Genomic DNA, 19,485 nt, shown 5'->3' with positions numbered 1-19,485 from the left:
AAACCAGCATAGCCATGGTCACCAATTAAACATGCCCCAGGTCCCACCTCTGCATCAGGACTGAGTGGCTTGGAACAGTTTACATCAGTCTTAAATTCTCCTAGCCTCAGGTTGCTCCCTTCAGACAGGTCACTGGGAATGCTACTGAGGCTCTACTCATTGGCACAGCCCAGAAGCATGCCAGAAGTGATAACAGCTTAGCAGTAAAGGCTGCTGAACTCTGCTATCCATGTGTAGAAGCCTAGAAGATAAGGGGACTAATGTGTATGTCTCCAAAGACCAATAGCCGGATAACTGTGGAGCCAACCATGGATTGTTGTGAGAAAGAACAGGATGTGGCTGGAGAAGGGGGCCATACAGAGGTAGGGCAGCACTTTTCCAGGACAAGCGTCCTTGTTCTGGCTCCTGGAGATAAGCACAACACAGTGCAGTGCGTCAATGAGGTCAAGAAGTGGGCATGGACTATAGGGGGGACCAAGACCACCAAAGATCTCCAAAGCCCTCTGACCCATTTCCAGAAGGGTCTAAAAGAATGGACTGAGCATGATAAGTAATTTGCATAGAAAGTGAGACACTCATCTCCAGAGCAAGAAAACTTATCTATAAAAAGGTACCCCCACAAAGCCCAAGTGCATGTGCATCCCAGGACCTCAGGCATGCACCATCTGGATCAACACTGGAGCCAGGAATGCTGATCTCTCTTTCCTTTTTTTTTCTCTTTCACCCATCTTTCTCTCTTCCCTTTCATTCTGCCCCTTTATTCAAAACCCACTACTGTTGCTTATACTGGGAAACAATGGGCTAAATTTTCATGGCAAGTATATAACCTAATGAAATTTCATAAGCTTTTGCAGACCCTCTGACTTTTGTCATTCATTTTGACCATGAGTACCTATGGATCTTGTGTGCTCCCCTTAAGAGTGGGACACCACATCACAAATACTCATTTGCTAGCAAAGATGTAGTCAAAATTTCAATTCAGGTGGCAGAATCTTTGAACTTTCAGATTATGAGAAGTCATCAAGTTTTGTTGTAATACACAGCAAAACTCAGAGAATGTTTTCAAACACTCCTGTAAACTGAAAGTATCTGAAAAACATCAGACTGAGAGCACAAACAGCTGGCACAGCAGCATGAAATACATTCCTTAGCCACCCTGACCGGAAGAGGAAAGGATATGAGGCAACCCACAAGGAGACAAGATCAAGAATAATATGAAACCACGCCTTTAGACAATCTCAACACAGGTTGCTGCAGTCCTGCTTTTGGTCTGTCCTCTGGAATGCATGCTCAGCTCACAGAACTTACTCAACAAAAAGCTAACCAGAAGGAAGTAAAGGAGTGAGTTGACAATCAGGCCAGCTCTGTGACCTACCTCATCATGCCATTCCCTGAACACTGAAAGCACCAGGGAGAAGCACATTAGTCCATTTTCTTCTCCACTTAAGCTGCCGTGGGACTGCATCTCAAAGGATACAATATACTCAGCTATTCCAGCAGTTCTACTTAATGAGAGTAAGTGCATAGAAAAATGGATTTATGATTGTCTTACCCTACTTAGCACTGCAGCTAGAATGAGGCAGCACTATACTCTTAGCAGGAGAGTAATTATCTTTTCTAATATTAATATGCATATTGCAGTATCTGTCATCTTGCTTGTATTTATTTATTGGCATTAAGGTTATTTAAACGTCAACTTTCAGTGTTAGAAATCTGAGACAGTACTTGACATTACTATGGCAGTAGCACTAAATCACAAAATCATAGAATGGCTTGGGTTGGAAGGGACATCAAAGTTCACCCAATTCTAACTCCCCTGCCTTGGGCAGGGTGCCACTCACTAGATCAGGTTGTTCAGGGCCATCCAAAGCAGTCTTGAACACTTCCAGGGATGGGGCATCCCCAACCTTTGGGCAATCCTTTCTAGTGCTTTGCCACCTGCTGAGTAAAGAATTTCTTCTTAACATCTACTCTACACCTACCCTCTTTCAGTCTGAAAACCAGTTTAACCTTTCAGTTTAAAACCATTCCCCCTTTTCCTGTCACTATCTGCCCATATAAAAAGCTCTTCTCCCTCCTTCTTATAAGCCCCTTAAGGTACTGAAGGGCTGCAATGAGGTCTCCCTGAAGTCTTGTCCATGTTGAACAACCCCTGTGGTCTGTGTCTGTGAATCAATATATTCAATTCATAATAGATAAGGAATATATAATGTCCTACAAACTGAACTAAATATTGAACACAAGTATCTGCCAGTTTGCAACCAGCCACAGCACCAGCTGAAATTCACTAAGGTTTGGTAAGGTTTGCCTACCAGGAAATTTTTCAACTGAAGCTACTATTAAAGTACTTGAACAGAGAGGAAACGGAAACAAGTATCAGGTTGTCAACACACTGCTCACTCAAAGCAGAGACATTTCTGGGATGCTGCAGAACAGAGACCAAAATGCAAGCAGTTAAGCAACAAAATGGACTGGAAATTTTCCAGTTCACACCCATTTGGCAGGGTTTGCTGCAAAAGCTCTTGCTTTAGTTCAGTCCATTTTCCCAGTGCTCTTATTGCATTTTGGCCTTCTTGCATCAGCTGGAAAAGGGAGATCATGGTTTCTGGACCAGAATTAGTGGCAAGAATCCTCATTTTCTTGTTTCATTTGTGGAATGCTTTTAGAACATGTACTTTTAAGACTTTCTCCATGTACCTCAGAATTGTGAAATGCACCCAAATGCGTATTTAAACCATGTTAAATCCACTTCACACTTAATGACCTCCACCATCTTCCGTTGTTATTAAGCCTCAATCAAATCAGCACATTTAAGTAAATCTTTAATACAAGCTCTTGAAGAGGCTGCTAAATACAGCCTGAGACACTTCTCTCCCACAAACAGAGCGTTCTGCAATACACCCTGAGACTGGTCCAGCAAAAAGCTGCTAGCACAGCTGGGCTGGGCTCCATCACAGTCTCAGGTCTGGACAGTGCTGCCCACAGAGGCTCCAGCCTGAAAGGCTTGTCCAGAACCAAGCATCCACTGTGAGTCCCCAGCTCTACCTGAGGCCAAAGGGCTTCCTTCCTCATGCTGAGGGGCTGATGAAATACTCTCTCCAGCTACAGACCTGGACTCAGCACAGCCATGGGAAGTTCAGCCTTCATGGAAGCCTTCTATGGTTGTTGTGAGTCAGGGTACGCACATGCTGCCCTTGGCCTGTGGCAGCAAGTAGAAGGAAGAAAAAAAACGCCTCTGTTCACTCTGATGTAGGGTTAGAAAATACCATAATCCCTCAAGAACAAATCAGAACTGGGCACTGTTGCAAGACCCCAGCATTTCCTCAAAGTTTATAGCATTAGTGTCATATTATATAATAATATAGCTGTACAACAATATTGTTTTGGAAGGGCCACTTTTTTTCTGGCTTGTCCTGCAATGTCTGCCATGCTTCATATGTGCCACATTCACTATACACAGAGCTGTTACTTCTGGCTAATAAATCAGGAAAATTCCCAAAATAATAAAAACCCTGAAAGACGTAAAAGGAAACTAGAACAACCAAGCACAGTATAAAAAAAAAACAAAAACAAAACCAAAACAAAAAAAAAAGTCTTTAAGAAATTCTGTTCCTCTTCTAATTAACATGCAATCATAAAAATAGTTTTGGAAATTAGAGTCATCACAGTCTTGAAATGTAAATAATGTACAAATTTTGAATGAGTTCATCAGGAAACTTCACCTCCCAAAATAAGTTTCAACATAATAAGCAAAAGAAAATAGTTTATGCACAGCAACTTGAATGATGTGCAAGGCCACTGAAAACCCTTGTAAGAAATATATTGAAGGACTTCAAGTATCAAAGAAAGTATATTTATCTTCATATGAAGTAACGGCAAAGTTCAGCTCTGCAGAAAACAAAAATTGAAACTGACCTCAGGGAAACAACATAAATACACAGGACTTCTGCTTTTTTTACACATGTAACAATCACTTCTTGTCAAAGTGGTCAGTATGGTGTCACTGAGCCTTTTGCAACTGCACTCGACCCAAGAATGATGACAATGTTAGAACTGACAAAATTTCGCTCCCAAGGAGATTTGGAGGGATTCTCTGTTGTTCACACCAACTGCCTGGCTAAAACCTCTCATTTCCAACTCTGATCTGGAAGACAAGGTTACATTCAAGAGGCAAATGGCTTCTCCCCTTCTCCACAGACGCCACATGTCACTTCCATTGTTGACAAGAGCTGCAAGGAGTGAGTGAAGACAGGATGCAGCACACAACCAAAATCCTGGTTTCATTATCATGCTACAATATTGAAAGCATAACCAGTACTCAGCATGCATACATTCAGGTTAAAGTCAATCCATTTTCACTCAAATGAGCTGTAAGTTTCCTGAAGGAAGGTCAAGAAACCTTATATGAGATATTGTACTGAAAGGCAATAATAAACCAATAAAAACCAAAATTATGGCATACTTTTAGTGTGTTTCCCTTCAGATACATTCTTCTATAGACAAAAAGCCAGTACTGTCATGCTTTAAAAAGTATGTGTAGCTGCAAAAATCATATTGAAGGTGGAGCAGTGGAAGTGGGAGCATTTAATCTTTGGGTGTGCCTCTATGGTGGAGTTAAATGAAGTACTTGGCTACTGTGTCAAGATAACTGAATAAATTTATCCCAAGCAGGAGGGGGCCCACTTCAGAACCATAAATTAATTCCTACAGTGGTACAACTGCTCATTGACTTCTGGTACATCATTGAGTCTTCCTTGGTCACATCCAGGGCTTCCTGTGCTACAGTCAGGCGACTTGTGAACACTGCAGAATGGACTTCTGCCAGGAGTTTAACCTGCATCTTCACAGTTCAAAGACTGCAGGTCTCAGTTTATAGGTCCCTAATAAGTCTGTAATGAAACCAGCATTAAAACTGTATGTGAAGGGAAAGAAACCAGATAAATTCTGCAAGAAGCGCAGATATCTCTTCTGTGGAGATATCGCTGAAAAACTGTCTTCACCACTGAAAGCACCAGCTGCTTACTCACCCAGAGAGCACTCCCTGCAAGAGACACCCACTGACACAATCAGCAAGCAAGTCCCAGAGCAACTCATTTACTTTATTACAGTAAGGGAGAAATGCAGAGCCAAATTTTTACAGGGTTGTCTAGCTCTTAAATCAAAACACACATTTCTTGTGGGATTTGAAAGAGCACTGATTCCCACTGGCTTCAAATGATTCAGATTGTGGGAAATCTTTAAGCCCCATGCTGCATCCAAACTCATCCCAATGTTTATTAATAAAGGCAGACACGATTTAGAAGAGAATTCAACTCTGGCATGCCATTGTTAATAGTTGATCAGCAGCTTTTCATAACTGAAATATTATATCTACATCACTCTAGGCATAAATTTGGTCTCAGAGGAAAAAAATATAAACCAAAAAAGCAGCCTGTGCTGGTATGTCAAGCTCAGCCTGAGGTTCATGTTCTCTTGGAACACAAACAATTACAAACTTCTTACAGAAATCTACCCACCAGTAATTACCAGAAAATCCTCCAATTGTCAAAACAGATTCTTCTGTCATCTGTCACACACACACATGTTCTGTGGTATGAGATGACTTTGCTGACTGCACAGATGTTTATCTCATTCTAACAACTGCTGCACTTTGAGTGTGTCTGTACTGCTGCGTATCAACCCCCAGGGAAGCCAGACTGAAAAAGCAGGAGCAGACTACTGTGGACAGCGGATGTTTGGGGACAATCTAAAGCAGGGAGCCCACAATAACAGATGTGAATCCCAGCAATAACTTCCATTTTATTAAACACAGACTTGCAAAATCCCTGTCACTATAGAGCCACTGAGGTTTTATAATTCCTTTGGGTATAACTTACAAATAAACTTGCAGGTTACCTATGCACGCAAGTACAACAATTCCAAATACAGACTGTCCCAAAGGTACTGAGGAGACAGAGGAACAAATTTTAAATTATCAGCACCACAGAATACACTCAAAACTCAGCTGTTCTAAACAGAGACAAAAGAAAAACTGCCATAAAACTGAAGTTTTCCCTTGCTTAACTTAATTTTTTTAAAGACACACCAAACAGTGAAGTTTACTGAGGACAATGGTGCTAAAACATGTATACAAGGTCTTTTCTAATTTTCACTTGAACCTTTAGGCTTTAACACAGCTTGTTTCAGCTGTTGTCACTTGCTACATTTACAGCTTTCTGTATTGTGCTTCTTTACTTTGGAAAGCTACTAAAAAGAGAAGCCAAATTATTATCATGACTGCAGCAAATTCAAGAGTAATTTCTTTATGACACATCCTCTTCAGAGCTACAGAAATGCAAACTGCAGAAAAATCAGTCACAAGCTTTCTTCTGCATTACTCAAAAAGCATTCATCTAGTTCCAGTCAGCATTTTCTCCAGTGGGGAATAAACTTAGATGATGTCTGCTCATACAGATGCCTCACAAGTTTTACATCTTTAAAGTATTTTAAGGGCCCTAATAATTTCGTAACCTGCTTTCCTCCCACCACTTCAAATACCATGAAGTATTTCTAACTAACTTCTAGTAACTTCCAGTAACTTCTAAATAATCCAACAAAAGCCTTCACGTGGACTCTCTAGTCAGCTGTCTCACTGATAATACTTGAGAAAATAAACCCATCAGGAGCATACCCTTAATGTTATTTATGTATTTATGCACACCCAAGGCACTTGCTGCATAAGCCTCTCAGCTGTGGGAGAGGCCTGAGGAAGTTCCTTCTGCACGGCAGAGCTACAAATTGCTGTGACAGGCCTGTGACAGGGTCTGAAAGAGAACTCAGGTCTCACAGCCCACGTACATGGGGTGGGTGTATCTGCTGTGCTCCTCCTGCTTCAGACAGAAACTAGGGGAATATTGGTTTTCAGCAGCCTGATGAGAGTAGTGCAATACAGCACCAATATTGGAATTTGGTTATAAAAATTTATATAAGTTGGTCCAGCAATGGAAATATTTGCGAATATGTTGCTTCAAATCCCACAAATTCTTCATAAATTTAGAAGTTCTCCACTAACACTACGAACACACAAATTTTGTATCAGGATTACGGATTTTTTTCCAGACTCATATTTTTGGTTGTAGATGTAGATGACATTCAGGTGCTTTGGAATTAAATACTCTTCTGTGTTGAAGATATGCCATGCATTTGGTTTGTGTTTATAATGCTGCTTTCTAAGAGAATCTGGACTCAATATGCAGAATCAAAAGGAGCTTTAAAACCCATCCCACCTAAACATTACAATATGTGCTTTGCATTCTGACACAAAGATTCTGTACTCATAATGTTTTGCATCCCTAATGTGATTACATTCATACTCTCTAGGCAGCCATCAGCTCAAGTCTGCACACCATTATTAACTTACTTGGCATCTCTTGCTCCAACTCAGCACTTGCATCATTGCTGCTGAAACACAGAATTTTCCAACATGATTTCCACTGACAATGGGACTAAACCTCTTTTTATTTTTTTAGTAGTTGTCCTGGACTCTGAAATTGGACAAGAATATTGCATCATCTGCTACACTAATAAGAACTATCACTTGATTCTCCAGTCATGATGCTTTAGAAACATCAGTGGGGTTACAGCAGCACCTGGGGAATGATGGAGGAGGGGGAGAGGGTGTCAAAAAGAAGTAAAATAAGATATGAATGTAAGTGCTGTATAATCACAGAAAGTATGTGCAGTATTTCAAGTGTCTAACAAAACTCTGTCAGTGAAATGAAAAAATATTAATCAGGAGGCAGCAAGAAAAAGGTGGTGAAAAACACCTACTTGTTCTGAGAGAAAATGTGGAATAGAACAAAAGTTCAGATTACTCTCTCCACTAGTGACTTTTTTGCTCCTACAAACAGCTAATATGATAGGATACATTCTGCTTTTACCACAGAAAATATTTACATCAACTTCTAGAATCGAGAACATTAGTTTTGAATACAATATGACCCTCTTTGGGTTTAAGAGGGAAGTCTGTTAGGCTGCCACAATAACAAACTTCAGGAAACTTCTACAAAGGCATAAATCCCACTCAAAAAAAATAGCATTCTAGAATTTATCATATTTAGAGGAAGAAACCACAAGAATGCTGTTGAGCCCGGGTATTGCTTTACTACATTTGTGCCTGTAAATGTTTCTAAACACACAATCTGCAAATGTTCTGTAGAATCTGCAGAAACAACTTAGGTGTAGAACATCTTTGAAGTAATGTTCACCTTCACACAGCAACTGTACTCGTTCCCTGAACTTTTTGTCATTTTTTATATCAATTCCCAAGAACGTTGCACACTATGTTTCCAAGCCCAGTAAGCCAACATGTCAATCTCAAGCTCAAGCCTGCATGAATTCTGAAAGCAATAATGCTGAATTCCATAAATAAAGATATTAGACCTATTTTATAATCTCTTATTTGATGAACTGTATTCTAGTTGATCTTTGCTGTTCTGAAGAATTACCTCAATAGACTCACACAACAGTGTTAGTAGAAAATGCTATATATCCTAAGGGCCATTGATGGATGAAACTTGAGGATAAGAAGCTAATGAAATTGAAATTCTCCATTATAAAACAAGGTTAAAGTTAGAAAGAGAGTTTCATATGAAAAGCACATCAGTCAAGCTGTTTATCTTGAGAACCGACCTAAAACCAGTGATTGCACAGATTAGAAAACTCATATCCTCCTCAGTAACTGTATGATCCCATATTTCACCAGTCCCTCTGAGACCGTATTTAAAAGTCAGAATGCACAATGTTTTGCATCTAGCAAACTACCATACACATCCCTGTCTGATTCTAAAAACATTTGTGAAGAAATTACCTTGACTTAGAGCATCTCTCTCCCATGAAAAGCTGACTTCATTCAGACTACTGAATTCATGAGACCTTTTTTCCTTTTTCCATACTTTTACCTATTTTGCTCTACTCAAACACTCTGTTCAGCTAGTCCTTGAGTCACTTATGTAATACAAAGTGACTATGTAAAGATCTGCTCAGAAAGAAAATAATTCTAATTTCAATTACCAAAAACAAGAATGCTTACCTAAACCAAACAATCTCTAAATACTTTACACACATTTATGGCTGTTTCCAAAAGAAACTGAGTAATTAAATAAAAATCAACAGGATATGCAGATCTAATCATTAAAATTTAGAGAAAATACTATTTAATTCCAAATATCAACAGCTTCAGTGACTTTTAAAATACCATGACAATCTACTGCACTGTAGAATAGTGTCTCAGACACATTTTGGCATATCTTTAATTGCTCAACTCTTACAATATTCCTGAAGTGTTTAGAAATTAAATTTAGAACTTAAGATATACCTGTAATTCACTTGCACCAGCTTAAAATTACAGGAGACAAAAAAAAAAAAAAAAAAGCAACCAAACTCTAGCCATCCTCTTTACAAAGGAAAAGAGCCCTTAAGATAGCTGATTAAATCCATATACATCAAGGTTTGCAAGAAATTGAACTACATTTTCCTCTCTATACCTTCCTCTTTAAGTGGAACAAAATGACATAAATATTGAAGTCTCTGTTTTTGTCAGACCCTTCTACAGCAGTTTCCAGGACTCATTTGACATTTGCTTTTTAAGAAACAATTTTTAAATTTTTTGCTGAAATCAAGTGGAATTTAAGCCATGCAATCAAAAATGCTAGACTAGGCTCACTCTTAATATTTGGTGCATGCATGGTTCAATTATACATAGCTGACACCTACTCACTAAATATGCACTGCTAATTATGTCTCAGCACTTAAGGGCCATAGTTGACTGAAGCTGGCAGGAGATTATTAGTAGGCTAATCTACATTTAGAGCGGATGATGAGTATTTTCATCTAAGATATTTTAGTTAATACTCCTTCAAGTCCTTTCTGAAGCAGTGAAAGGCATGAAGCAAACATACATCAGAAACCACCAAGACGTCAGACTGTGTTATACAAAGCAAAAAAAATGTGACATTAAAAAGGGGAGCCTTAATGATGTACAGGTAGGTTGTACTGTAGGTCTGTCCTTGCAAATCACAGTTAATTTACATGCATTACAGGAGTTGAAAGGTTTAATGTTTTGTTTTGTTTCATATAAACACAGTAACAAGCTTGATTTTCCAAAACTTCATGAAATCACATCATTCCTTACTCTTGCAACTTAGCTGACCTTTAGAATGAATCCAGGAGGATTTCATTCCCTGAATATCCCGAACATGACCACTCAACTATCACATAATTTGAAAGCACTCTCACTGCTAAAATTTTATTTCATATTTACTCATGCTGTGCTATTTTAATACATTATTTTTAAAATAACATACTGTGCAGACATTCATTGTTATTATTATTATTACTAGTGTCACCTTTGATCACGGAAAGCACACAGTAAAAGAGGACAAGAAGGGTAAGAGAGAAGGAGTTTAGGTCACCTACAAATGCTCTCTCCTATCACCATGTGAAAGCAGGTAAAAAAAAAAAATCTGTGCAAAAGCTACACCCTCCAAGGCTGTTTCAGTTTTGTTTCCTATGCTGTTCCCCATTTGCATTCTTCTACTACACAGCTTCTACTCTTTAATGCTGTTCCCAATCTGAGAGAGATTTTTTCACTATTTTAAAGCTTCTGGAGAACAATTAATTCCTAAAAATAGAAAGAGTGTAGAAAGTGAAGCAGGGATAAAGAAACAAGTATGAAAATCCACAGATCCCTCTAGACCTAAGATCAGCAGCATAACACAGTTTTTCAGATTGCAGCTGGTTTATCAGTGGTCAGCTCAGATGGTTCAGAGTATTTGTGGAGCAAACCTCTACATCTAGCTCTCTTCAGTCCAGGCACTGCAGGTGATCAACTCTCCTAGTTCTTTACATGTTTATGGACTTCACTACTAAAGCAGAATGGCAAAGTACTTTTTCTGGTTTGCAACAGTTCCATCAAATTCCAGCCAAACAGGACAAAAGATAAAGTAATGTTTTCACATTTACAGTTTGCTGAAAAGCCATTGAAATAAGTGACTTATATTACATAAGCATGCAGTTATGTAGCACTGTAAGCCAGACGCCTACTGACAGAATTAAAAGGGGCCCACTTCAAGTCAAATCTCCCATTACAAGAAAAGCGTCCATGAACTATCAAGACCCCGCCTACCAAACAGCTCGGAGTCAAAAAATTAACCAATGTAAGAAGCACAAAAGCATCACAGATAATTCAACTTCTTGAGCCTCACTATGCAACAGCTTCCACAACAGAACCACGAGACTCTCAGGTTTCACCTGCCCTGGAATGAAGAGATGTCAGGGTGCTTGAAATCTCTCTGAGCTGAATGCAGAGAATATAAAGGCTGTAATGAAACTCTATGGCCTTCCTTTTTCCACCTGTGAGAACAGCTCCTCTGACTTCTGAGAATTGTTACTTTTAAGGAAACGGCTCTGCATAGGGCAAAAGGAATAAGCTGTAAGTGCACGCTTAAGAATCGCCCACCTCACTGGACTGAAAGCAGCAGTCCATGAGGCAAAGCTTGCAAAGTTTCAAAGAGGTGACAGGCATACGCATGAAGAGTTTTTGTGAGAACTGGTTACAATACTGCCAGGAGGTTTTTGTTTGTTTGAGTTTTCTTTCCCTTTTTCTTCACCCCTCCCCAGGAAAAGAGGAAACTACAGTATCTGACAAAAAACTTGTTGAATGCTTCTTTTTAGCATGTATTTCATATATGCTGCTTCACACAATTAGCTTAAAATTGCAGGTCAGGTCAATTTCCTGCTTCTGACTTTTTTTTTTTAAGCAAAAAGTAATTAATTCAGTACTATAACCTTAGGTGTATGAAGTCTTTGAAAATCTAGCAAGCAGGGGAATTTTTTATTCTACATTCACACCATGTATCTGTTGGTAAGATAAGTAGATGGGGAAAAGTTTTAGTTATTACTTTTACAAACGGGGCCATGTAAATCATAACACAGAGCCTCAAGCCACCTTCAAATAAAGGTGCTGTCATTTTATTGCCATGGAGCTGGCAAACTGCAGTGAGAGGATGCAGCCTGGGTACTCTTGCCAACTAACCCGACCGGTGTGTGAAGCTTTTTGTTCAAACGCATCCATCATATATATTATGATGCATTATATGCAATCAATATCAAAAGCACAAACTTTCAACCACAAACACATGGAGCTTCCCAGATGCCGTGTCAGCATTGAGAAATTGTCCCTACGCGTCTGGTGTCAAATCTGCTTTTCAAAGCTCCCACGGCCTCGCAGCTCCTGTCTGTTTCAGCCCGCATTCATCGTACTAGTACAAATTTGCATCCTTGCACTCTGTTAGGAAACCGAGAGAAAGCAGCCAGGGAGCGTTTAACCCGCCGCTAGCAGCCACCAGCACTGATTCACAGCACGCTTGCTGACCTAAGAGTTTCTTCTTCATTAGCGCGGCGGACAAGAGCGGGTTCTGGCACACTTTTGTCTCCCCACATACCCGCCGTGGCCACCCCGGGGGTGTCGCTGCAGCCGGGGGCCGCGGGGCACCGGGGCTCGGCCCCCGGAGGAGTTGGCGGCCGGAGCTGCTCCCGCCGCCCGGCGGTGAACCCGGGGCGGTGACGGGAGCCCCGGCCGAGCCTGTCCCGCGGCGGCGATGACCAGCCCCGGCCGGGCAGCCCTTCTCACCTGCGTTATAGAAGCGGTCCAGCACCGCCGTCTCGCCGAAGTCCAGCTTGCCGAAGTGCAGGGTCTCCAGCGCGGCCCCCACCGCCTCGCACGCCTCCCGCAGGCTCTGCAGGGCGCCGCTCTCCGCCGCCAGCAGCGGCCCCTGGCTCGCCTCGTTGATCACGTAGGTGACCGCGGTCCGCCGGCCGCCACCCTTGGCCCGCGCCGCGGTGCTCGGGCAGGCGGCGGCGGCGGCGTCCTCAGCCCAGAGAGCGGCGGGCGGCGGCGCAGCCAAGTCGGGCGGGAGGCTGCGGGCGCCCGTGTCGGCCCCGGGCGCTCTCCTGCCCAGCACCTCCTCGCAGGGCGTCCCGCCGCCGGGCGGGCCGGGCACCGGCAGACTGACGGTCCCCTCGCTGCTGTCGTTCATCCCGGCGGTGAAAGAGCAGCCCCGGGCTCTGTTGCGCTGGCCGGGGTTAGGCGGATGCCATACTGCGCCGCCCGCTCCGGAGCGGTCCCGCTGAGCTGCTGGAGGAGAGAGTCGACGGGGCTGAAGCGAAGGATTCCCACTCGGGCGCTAGCGAAGGTTGCCGGAGACAGGGAGACGAGCCCAGCCTCCCTCCGTGCCTGCCACCGGCACCATGACGCGCCGCTCCCTTCTCCTCCGCACCTGCAGGGACTACCCGGCGCGCCGACCCCCGGCAGCCCAGCCTCCTTCTCCTGCCGCCCCCGACACCCCGCTCTTCCTCCGGCCGCTTCGCTCCTTGGACGAAATTCCTCGGCCGCCAGGAGAAACCACTTGTGGGATCGCTCTCCGGCGCCCCAGCTCCAGCCGAGCGACAGCTGCGGAGCCACTGGCAGCGCGGGCTGGGGCGGCCCCAGCACCGGGCACCTCCTCCAGCCCCGCCTCCGGCACAAATAACCTTTTCCGCCCCCGTGCTCCGCGTTCCGGCCGCGTCCCGAGTGGGAGCTCTCGAGGAAGTGGAGTCACGCCGTGTTCCTCACGGGCTCGTCAGCCTGGAAGCACGCCGCTCCCCTTGGGAAGTCCCGGCTCGGCCACCCCCGCTCCTCGGGGCGCCCCGGGAGGGGACGGAGTGCCGCCTGTTGGAGAGCACCGGGGGCGGCCCTGCCGTCTCCTGCGGGGCTTTATTTTGTAATATCCTCCCCCTAACACGAGCCCACGGTCGCGCTTCAAATCTGTGGGGTCAGGCTGAGCCTGAAACGGCGGGGGCCCTGCCTCGCCCCGGAGCCTTCAGAGGGGCTTGGGGTTCATGTGAAGGAGCCTGTGTTTGCAAGAAGTTAGGTCCTCCCTGTGCTCTGAACCTGGTCCTGCTAAAGGGATTTTTATAATTTCCTCCTTTTCTTGTTTGTTTTTGATGGCACACATAGCTTGTCAGGACTAAATGCTTTGCGTGTTTGCAGTGAGTTGAGAGCAGTGTCAGGACTGACTAATCATTAGCCTTTGCCGTCTGCTATTATCCGCCGCCTGAACCTGCCTCGCTCTCTGCTCCCGAACGGCTTCAAGTTCACCTAAAGGTTTATGGCTGCTTTGAGCAGGACCAGCCTCATGCCTTGCAAGCTTGAAAATGGAAAACTGCCCCTGTATGTTGATTAAATATGTCGGTTTCTTGCTTTGAGCTAGATCATCCTCACGTTTTGCACGTGTTGCGCTCGGAAACTGGAAAACTACTCTTGTATATTGATTAAATATGTCAGTTTCTTGCATTCACCTGCAATTTACTTGTCAAGAATACTTGAAAGCTTGGTAATTACCAAAAACATTACTTCACAGAGAAGGAAACTAATAGGAACAACTAGCATATAGCCAAAAACTGTGCTGTCTATGGTATGGTATCCAGTAGAGGACAAGATCCTTTGGTGTTTGAAATAATCCTTAATTTGAAGAAAAAATGCCCTAAAATTTCAGATTATTTGCAGTCCAAGACTGAATATCTGGGTAATTCAAAATGGATTGGAAAAGGAAATAATGTTGAGACTTCTGCAGTCTGTTTTTGGGTATAAATACTGTAAAAGTGGATGATTTATCAACGGTCTTTTTTATAAGGGCTTCTATGAAACGGGTACAAGAGAGAAGGAAAAATAGCATTTATTAGCTTTGTTTATATGTTATATCAATAGGTCTCATCCTGTTAAAATTGATGTTAAGACTAATCCACTTGTTGGTACAAAGCCTCCTCCTGTATTATTGTTTTCCATTACTTCTGTTGATCAATTCTGGAATAATTAGAAAAATTACTCGCTGCAGTAGCTTCAGTAGCTCTGTTTGCTTTTGCATTGAGCAGTCCCCTTTTCAACAAGATATGCTTGGCATTTGCTTCTGCTGATAAGAAATCGGTAAATGGGGTGGGAAGATGACAAGCAAACTAAAGACTAATTTACAGGGAAAAGTTAATATTTGCTCATCTGCCAGATACAGTAGGTTATTGTTTCTTGCCACAGTCTGAATGGCAAAGTGTTTTTCTAAATTATAGTGTTTTCCACAAAATGCAGGGTTGGTGTTAATCCATTCAACATTGCACTTACATCACCTTACAGGAAGCAAGAACAATATGTCTCTGTTGTTCTCAAGAACAGCCCGTGTTTGTCAAGTGCAGAAGGAAGTCGTGGACTGAAAGGAGACGGAAGAAGCATGCTATTCCACTTAGCATTACTGACTTGTGAGGCTTGCTTCATTATTAGCACCATGGCTGTTCCAAGTACAAGGTAGTTTTTCTACTGATTTGGCTGACTTGAGTGAGACTGAGCACTAAACTGGAAAGAAATCAAAATACTGTTGAATAACAAATGCAAATTGCCGATGCTTTTATAAAGTGAAAATATATCTTTTAATCTGTTAGCTCTCTGAAACAAACAATTAGGCATTTAGGAGCTCTTATGTTTTCATGTTTGATTAGGAGATAATTCCAAGGACTTTTTAAAAACTGAAGTAACAGCCCATTTGTTATCAGAAGTACTCTTACCTTGTTCACTTGCTTCTCAAGGGCTGTGAAATTAACATCTTTAACACCAGATGGTTTGTACATAATCACGATTCAGTACCATCCTGTTGCAGCTCTGTTGTTTCAGAGACAAAACAGACAAAAACTTGGAACAACCAGTTTTCTGTAGACTTGTTGAAATAACAACCTTCTCTTTGTTATATATTTATACAGCTATAAATCATTTACCTCTGGTATTAACCATAATTATAATTTTACCATCCAAGAGTTTGCCAACTTTATTAGTTGCAAATATAAATGCAATAGTTGATGAGTTACAAAGAGCACATGACAAATACTACAGGCTCGATTTAGCTGATCCAACTAGTGTAAACAAGGTCCAAGACCAAAAAAGGGAATTCAAATCTCTTGATTTATAGAGATTAAATCTAAACATAACTCTGTTCAATTTTATTTTTCATGTATTGTGGCCATCCATGTCCAGTAGATGGAGAAAAATTATTTTAGACAAATCTGCATTTTGAATGTTTACAGTAATTTGGATGGAATTCAGGGAATAAACTGAAATTTATTGCCACAAATACTGGGTTTAAAATGGATGTGAAATTTTATTAATCCTTTACAGCCCTCTTATTTAACTACAGGATAACATATAGGAGTGAGAGATTGGAGATTCACTGTAAATTCTTCATTGATAAACAGGAAAAAGTTTCCAGCGTCCTTCAATTATGAGTGTCTAAAAAATCCCAAAAGAATTTAAAGAAACTTGGAGATGCAAAAATTTCAACAAGATACTAAAAGTACATATGTTAATACAATTTTTGTAATCTTTAGGCCAGAACTATCATAAGCACTAAAAATGATTAAACAGAAATTTAAAAACTTTGTTTCTAAAAGCTATCTAAAAAGTTAGACTAAGTATATCACTGTGGACAATGAGAAGTAACTTTTAAGTTCAATAGGGAGAAGGCAGTATTTTGAGGCAGCCAGCTGCCAGTCTTTAAGAAAAGATACACTTATGGTCATACTGAACATTTAAAACAATATTTAGGTGGGGAGGTGGGGTGTAAATAGAGACTGGTGGCCATTGTGTAGGGATGCAGCTGATCATGGAACAGGAATAACATGGGGAATCTGCTTACCAAATTACAACATGGTGCACATAGGTGGCAGCCAGCAAAACCTGACCAAACAATGTGGATACATCATCAGGCATGGATATTTCAGCAGTCAGGATTGTCCTTGTAGCACTTTTCTTGTAAGCATGGTGAAGACTGTGTGCTGTTCTTGCTTCATACTCTTTCCTCATAATTCTCACATTTCTTTCTAAATCTCCATGTCTAAATCTTCATTTGCTCTAGTGTCTTTCCCTCCTCTTGCTTCTTTTATTCTTTTGAGCTTCCAGAAAAGCCTCCATGCTAACTGCCTCTTCCTTCCAAATGCCATAACCCTCAGTTTAGCCATATGAGGGGAGCCTTTTCCCTTTGCATTCATTACTGCAACCCCCTTGGTTACTTTCATTTGTTTATTTTCAATGTTGCCAGTTTTTCAATCTTAAATGAACCTTAGGATTCTAAATGCTTTTTCTAAAGCTGCAACACATTCAGCTTTATGATTATATGGGGATTTCAGCTGGAAACGTCTCTATGCTTCTATCAGGCAATAAGCATTCACTTGTAGAAGAAAATCTTCATGGCATGGAGCCTAGGGAATGGTTCAATAGTTAAAAGACAGAAAAAATTAACTGCAGTCCTTGAATATTTTTCAAGTGTTTTAAGCTACCTGCCCTTGCACATGAAGAAATAGTTCACAATACCACTTTATCTGGTAGAAAAGATCTTTTTATAAGTTGTTCAAACTCTTGGACTTGAGCCTTTCTGATTACTGTTCCTGCTGACCAGCAAGGGTTTTGGAAGGACTTGTGCACACAGCAGTGATGGTTACCATCTCAACTCACACCTAAGCTAGCTGCCAGCTAGCAAGCTGAGGAAACGAGGGACATGTGTTTGTAACAGAGCAGAGCTCTTGGGTCCAAAAGGGTGGAGATACTGCAGTAAGCGTCCCAAGCACCTATTCTAATGCTAACGAGGGTAGTCTGTGAGCTGAGTAGAGAAATAACAGCTGCAGAAAGATAGCCTAAAACTGCCTACTAAACAACTTTCCCGTTTTTAATTGAAATTATGTTGTGTTTTCAATTTCAGTGTAGTTGGGGTTTTTTTCCTTCAACTGAGGGCTCTCGTTTTCTGCATAGAACATGTCTGCCATCTACTGCTGCAAGCGGGATCTGTCTGTTTGGAAGAATCTGTCTGGATTCTTCCTCTGCACTGATGAGGCCACACCGCGGGTATTGTGTCCAGTTCTGGGCCCCTCAGTTCAGGACAGACATTGAGGTGCTGGAGCAAGTCTGGAGAAGGACAACAAAGATGGTGAAGGCTCTGAGACACAAGTTTAATGAGCAGCAGTTGAAGGAGCTGGGGGTGTTCAGCATGGAGATGAGGAGGCTCAGGGATGACCTTATTGATCTCTGCAACGCCTTGAAAGGGGGTGTAGGCAGGTAGGGGTCAGCCTCTTCTCCCCCACAATTTTTGACGGGATGGGAGGAAGTGGCCTCAAGCTGAGCCAGGGGAAGTTTAAGCTGAACATTAAGAGGAATTTCTTCACAGAAAGGGTGATTAGACATTGGAATAGGCTGCCTGTGGAGGTGGTGGCATCACTGTCTCTGCAGGTACGTAAGGAAAGCCTGCACATGGCACTGAGTGCCACGATCTAGTTGACATGGTGGTGTGCAGTCATAGGTTGGACTTGGTGATCTCCGAGGTCTTTTCCAACTTAACCAATTCTGTGATTCTGTGATTTGGTGTTAGCTGAAAGGAGCTGGCTGGTAGATCATTTGGTTTCAGTGGCTGCATATAAAATGCTGCTATGATTGACAGTCCTTGGTGTTTCTTGCATTTGCTCAGCTGCCCAGAGGCTAAGGAGGAAATAGAGCCATGTTTAGCAATTTCATTTTTTGGGACCTTCTCTCTTTGCCTGTAAAATAGCTTTTGTTTCTTTTGTTTTTATTCTACCTTGAAACCATCCTATTCAAATACTTTCACTGACCAGATTATTTTGCTTTCTACTTCTGTGGATCTTCAAAACCAGAATTCAAAAATTTGTGAAAAAAAAAGTTTGAGAACTAGTCCTTCTTTCAGGACTTCCTTGTAACCTTTCATCCACTTCTTGATCTTCATGTCTATGAAAATTCTTTTAATGGTGTCTTTAAAATAAAGCTGGGCCGCTGATAAGAACTGGTTCCTGCTTGCATAACCTCTATGCAGAATTTCACTCATTATGAAAGATCAGCCTTGGAAAAAATGCACTTGATGAAATCTTTTCAATTCAGTGATAAAATATCTATAGAGTAACTGAACTTTACACCATTAAGCATCTGACTCCCTGACACCTTGCAAATGATAGTGTTCAAATTTACTTACTGTACCTCGGTGGTGGCCTTGTGTCTTTTCAAGCATTGCTATTGACATTCCAGTCACAAATGGCAATTACTTTAAAAACACTTGCTCAGAAAACTGTCTTGTAACTTGCATTTTGAAAAGATAAATTGATGTAAAAAGATTCCACTGAAGATAAATTGGCTGAATTTGGCCTGGAGCAGTCAATTCTGTAAGGTATTCCTTTGCCCCAGGATTAAAAAAATCTCATTTTACATGATGAAGCCTATAAATTGCTAGTTATGAGGCTTTGAGAACCGCTGTGGTAATCCAAAGGATACATTAAATTGAGCTTCACTTGCAGTGAACTGATTTTATTCTAAAGTCCTGGAGGCTATTTAATAAGCATACTTGTTTTCATTTTTATTACAAAATTGAAGAATGAGTA

The 19,485-nt window shown here is 41.8% G+C and overlaps 1 protein-coding gene across 1 annotated transcript in view; it reads right to left on the bottom strand.

The window, feature by feature from the left end:
- Window positions 1-13,076, bottom strand: part of MAP3K5 (mitogen-activated protein kinase kinase kinase 5) — a 97,973-nt gene extending 84,897 nt beyond the window's left edge. Inside the window, exon 1 of the mRNA XM_064708342.1 lies at window positions 12,671-13,076. Within this exon, the coding sequence (XP_064564412.1) occupies window positions 12,671-13,076 (406 nt within the window). The remainder of the gene's footprint in view (window positions 1-12,670) is intronic.
- Between the last annotated feature and the right edge of the window lie 6,409 nt (window positions 13,077-19,485).

This window comes from Zonotrichia leucophrys, chromosome 3 (assembly GCF_028769735.1).
Source record: "Zonotrichia leucophrys gambelii isolate GWCS_2022_RI chromosome 3, RI_Zleu_2.0, whole genome shotgun sequence".
NCBI classification, from domain to species: Eukaryota; Metazoa; Chordata; class Aves; order Passeriformes; family Passerellidae; genus Zonotrichia; species Zonotrichia leucophrys.
Note: the sequence above shows the minus strand (reverse complement) of the source record. Positions and strands in the feature narration are given on the sequence as shown.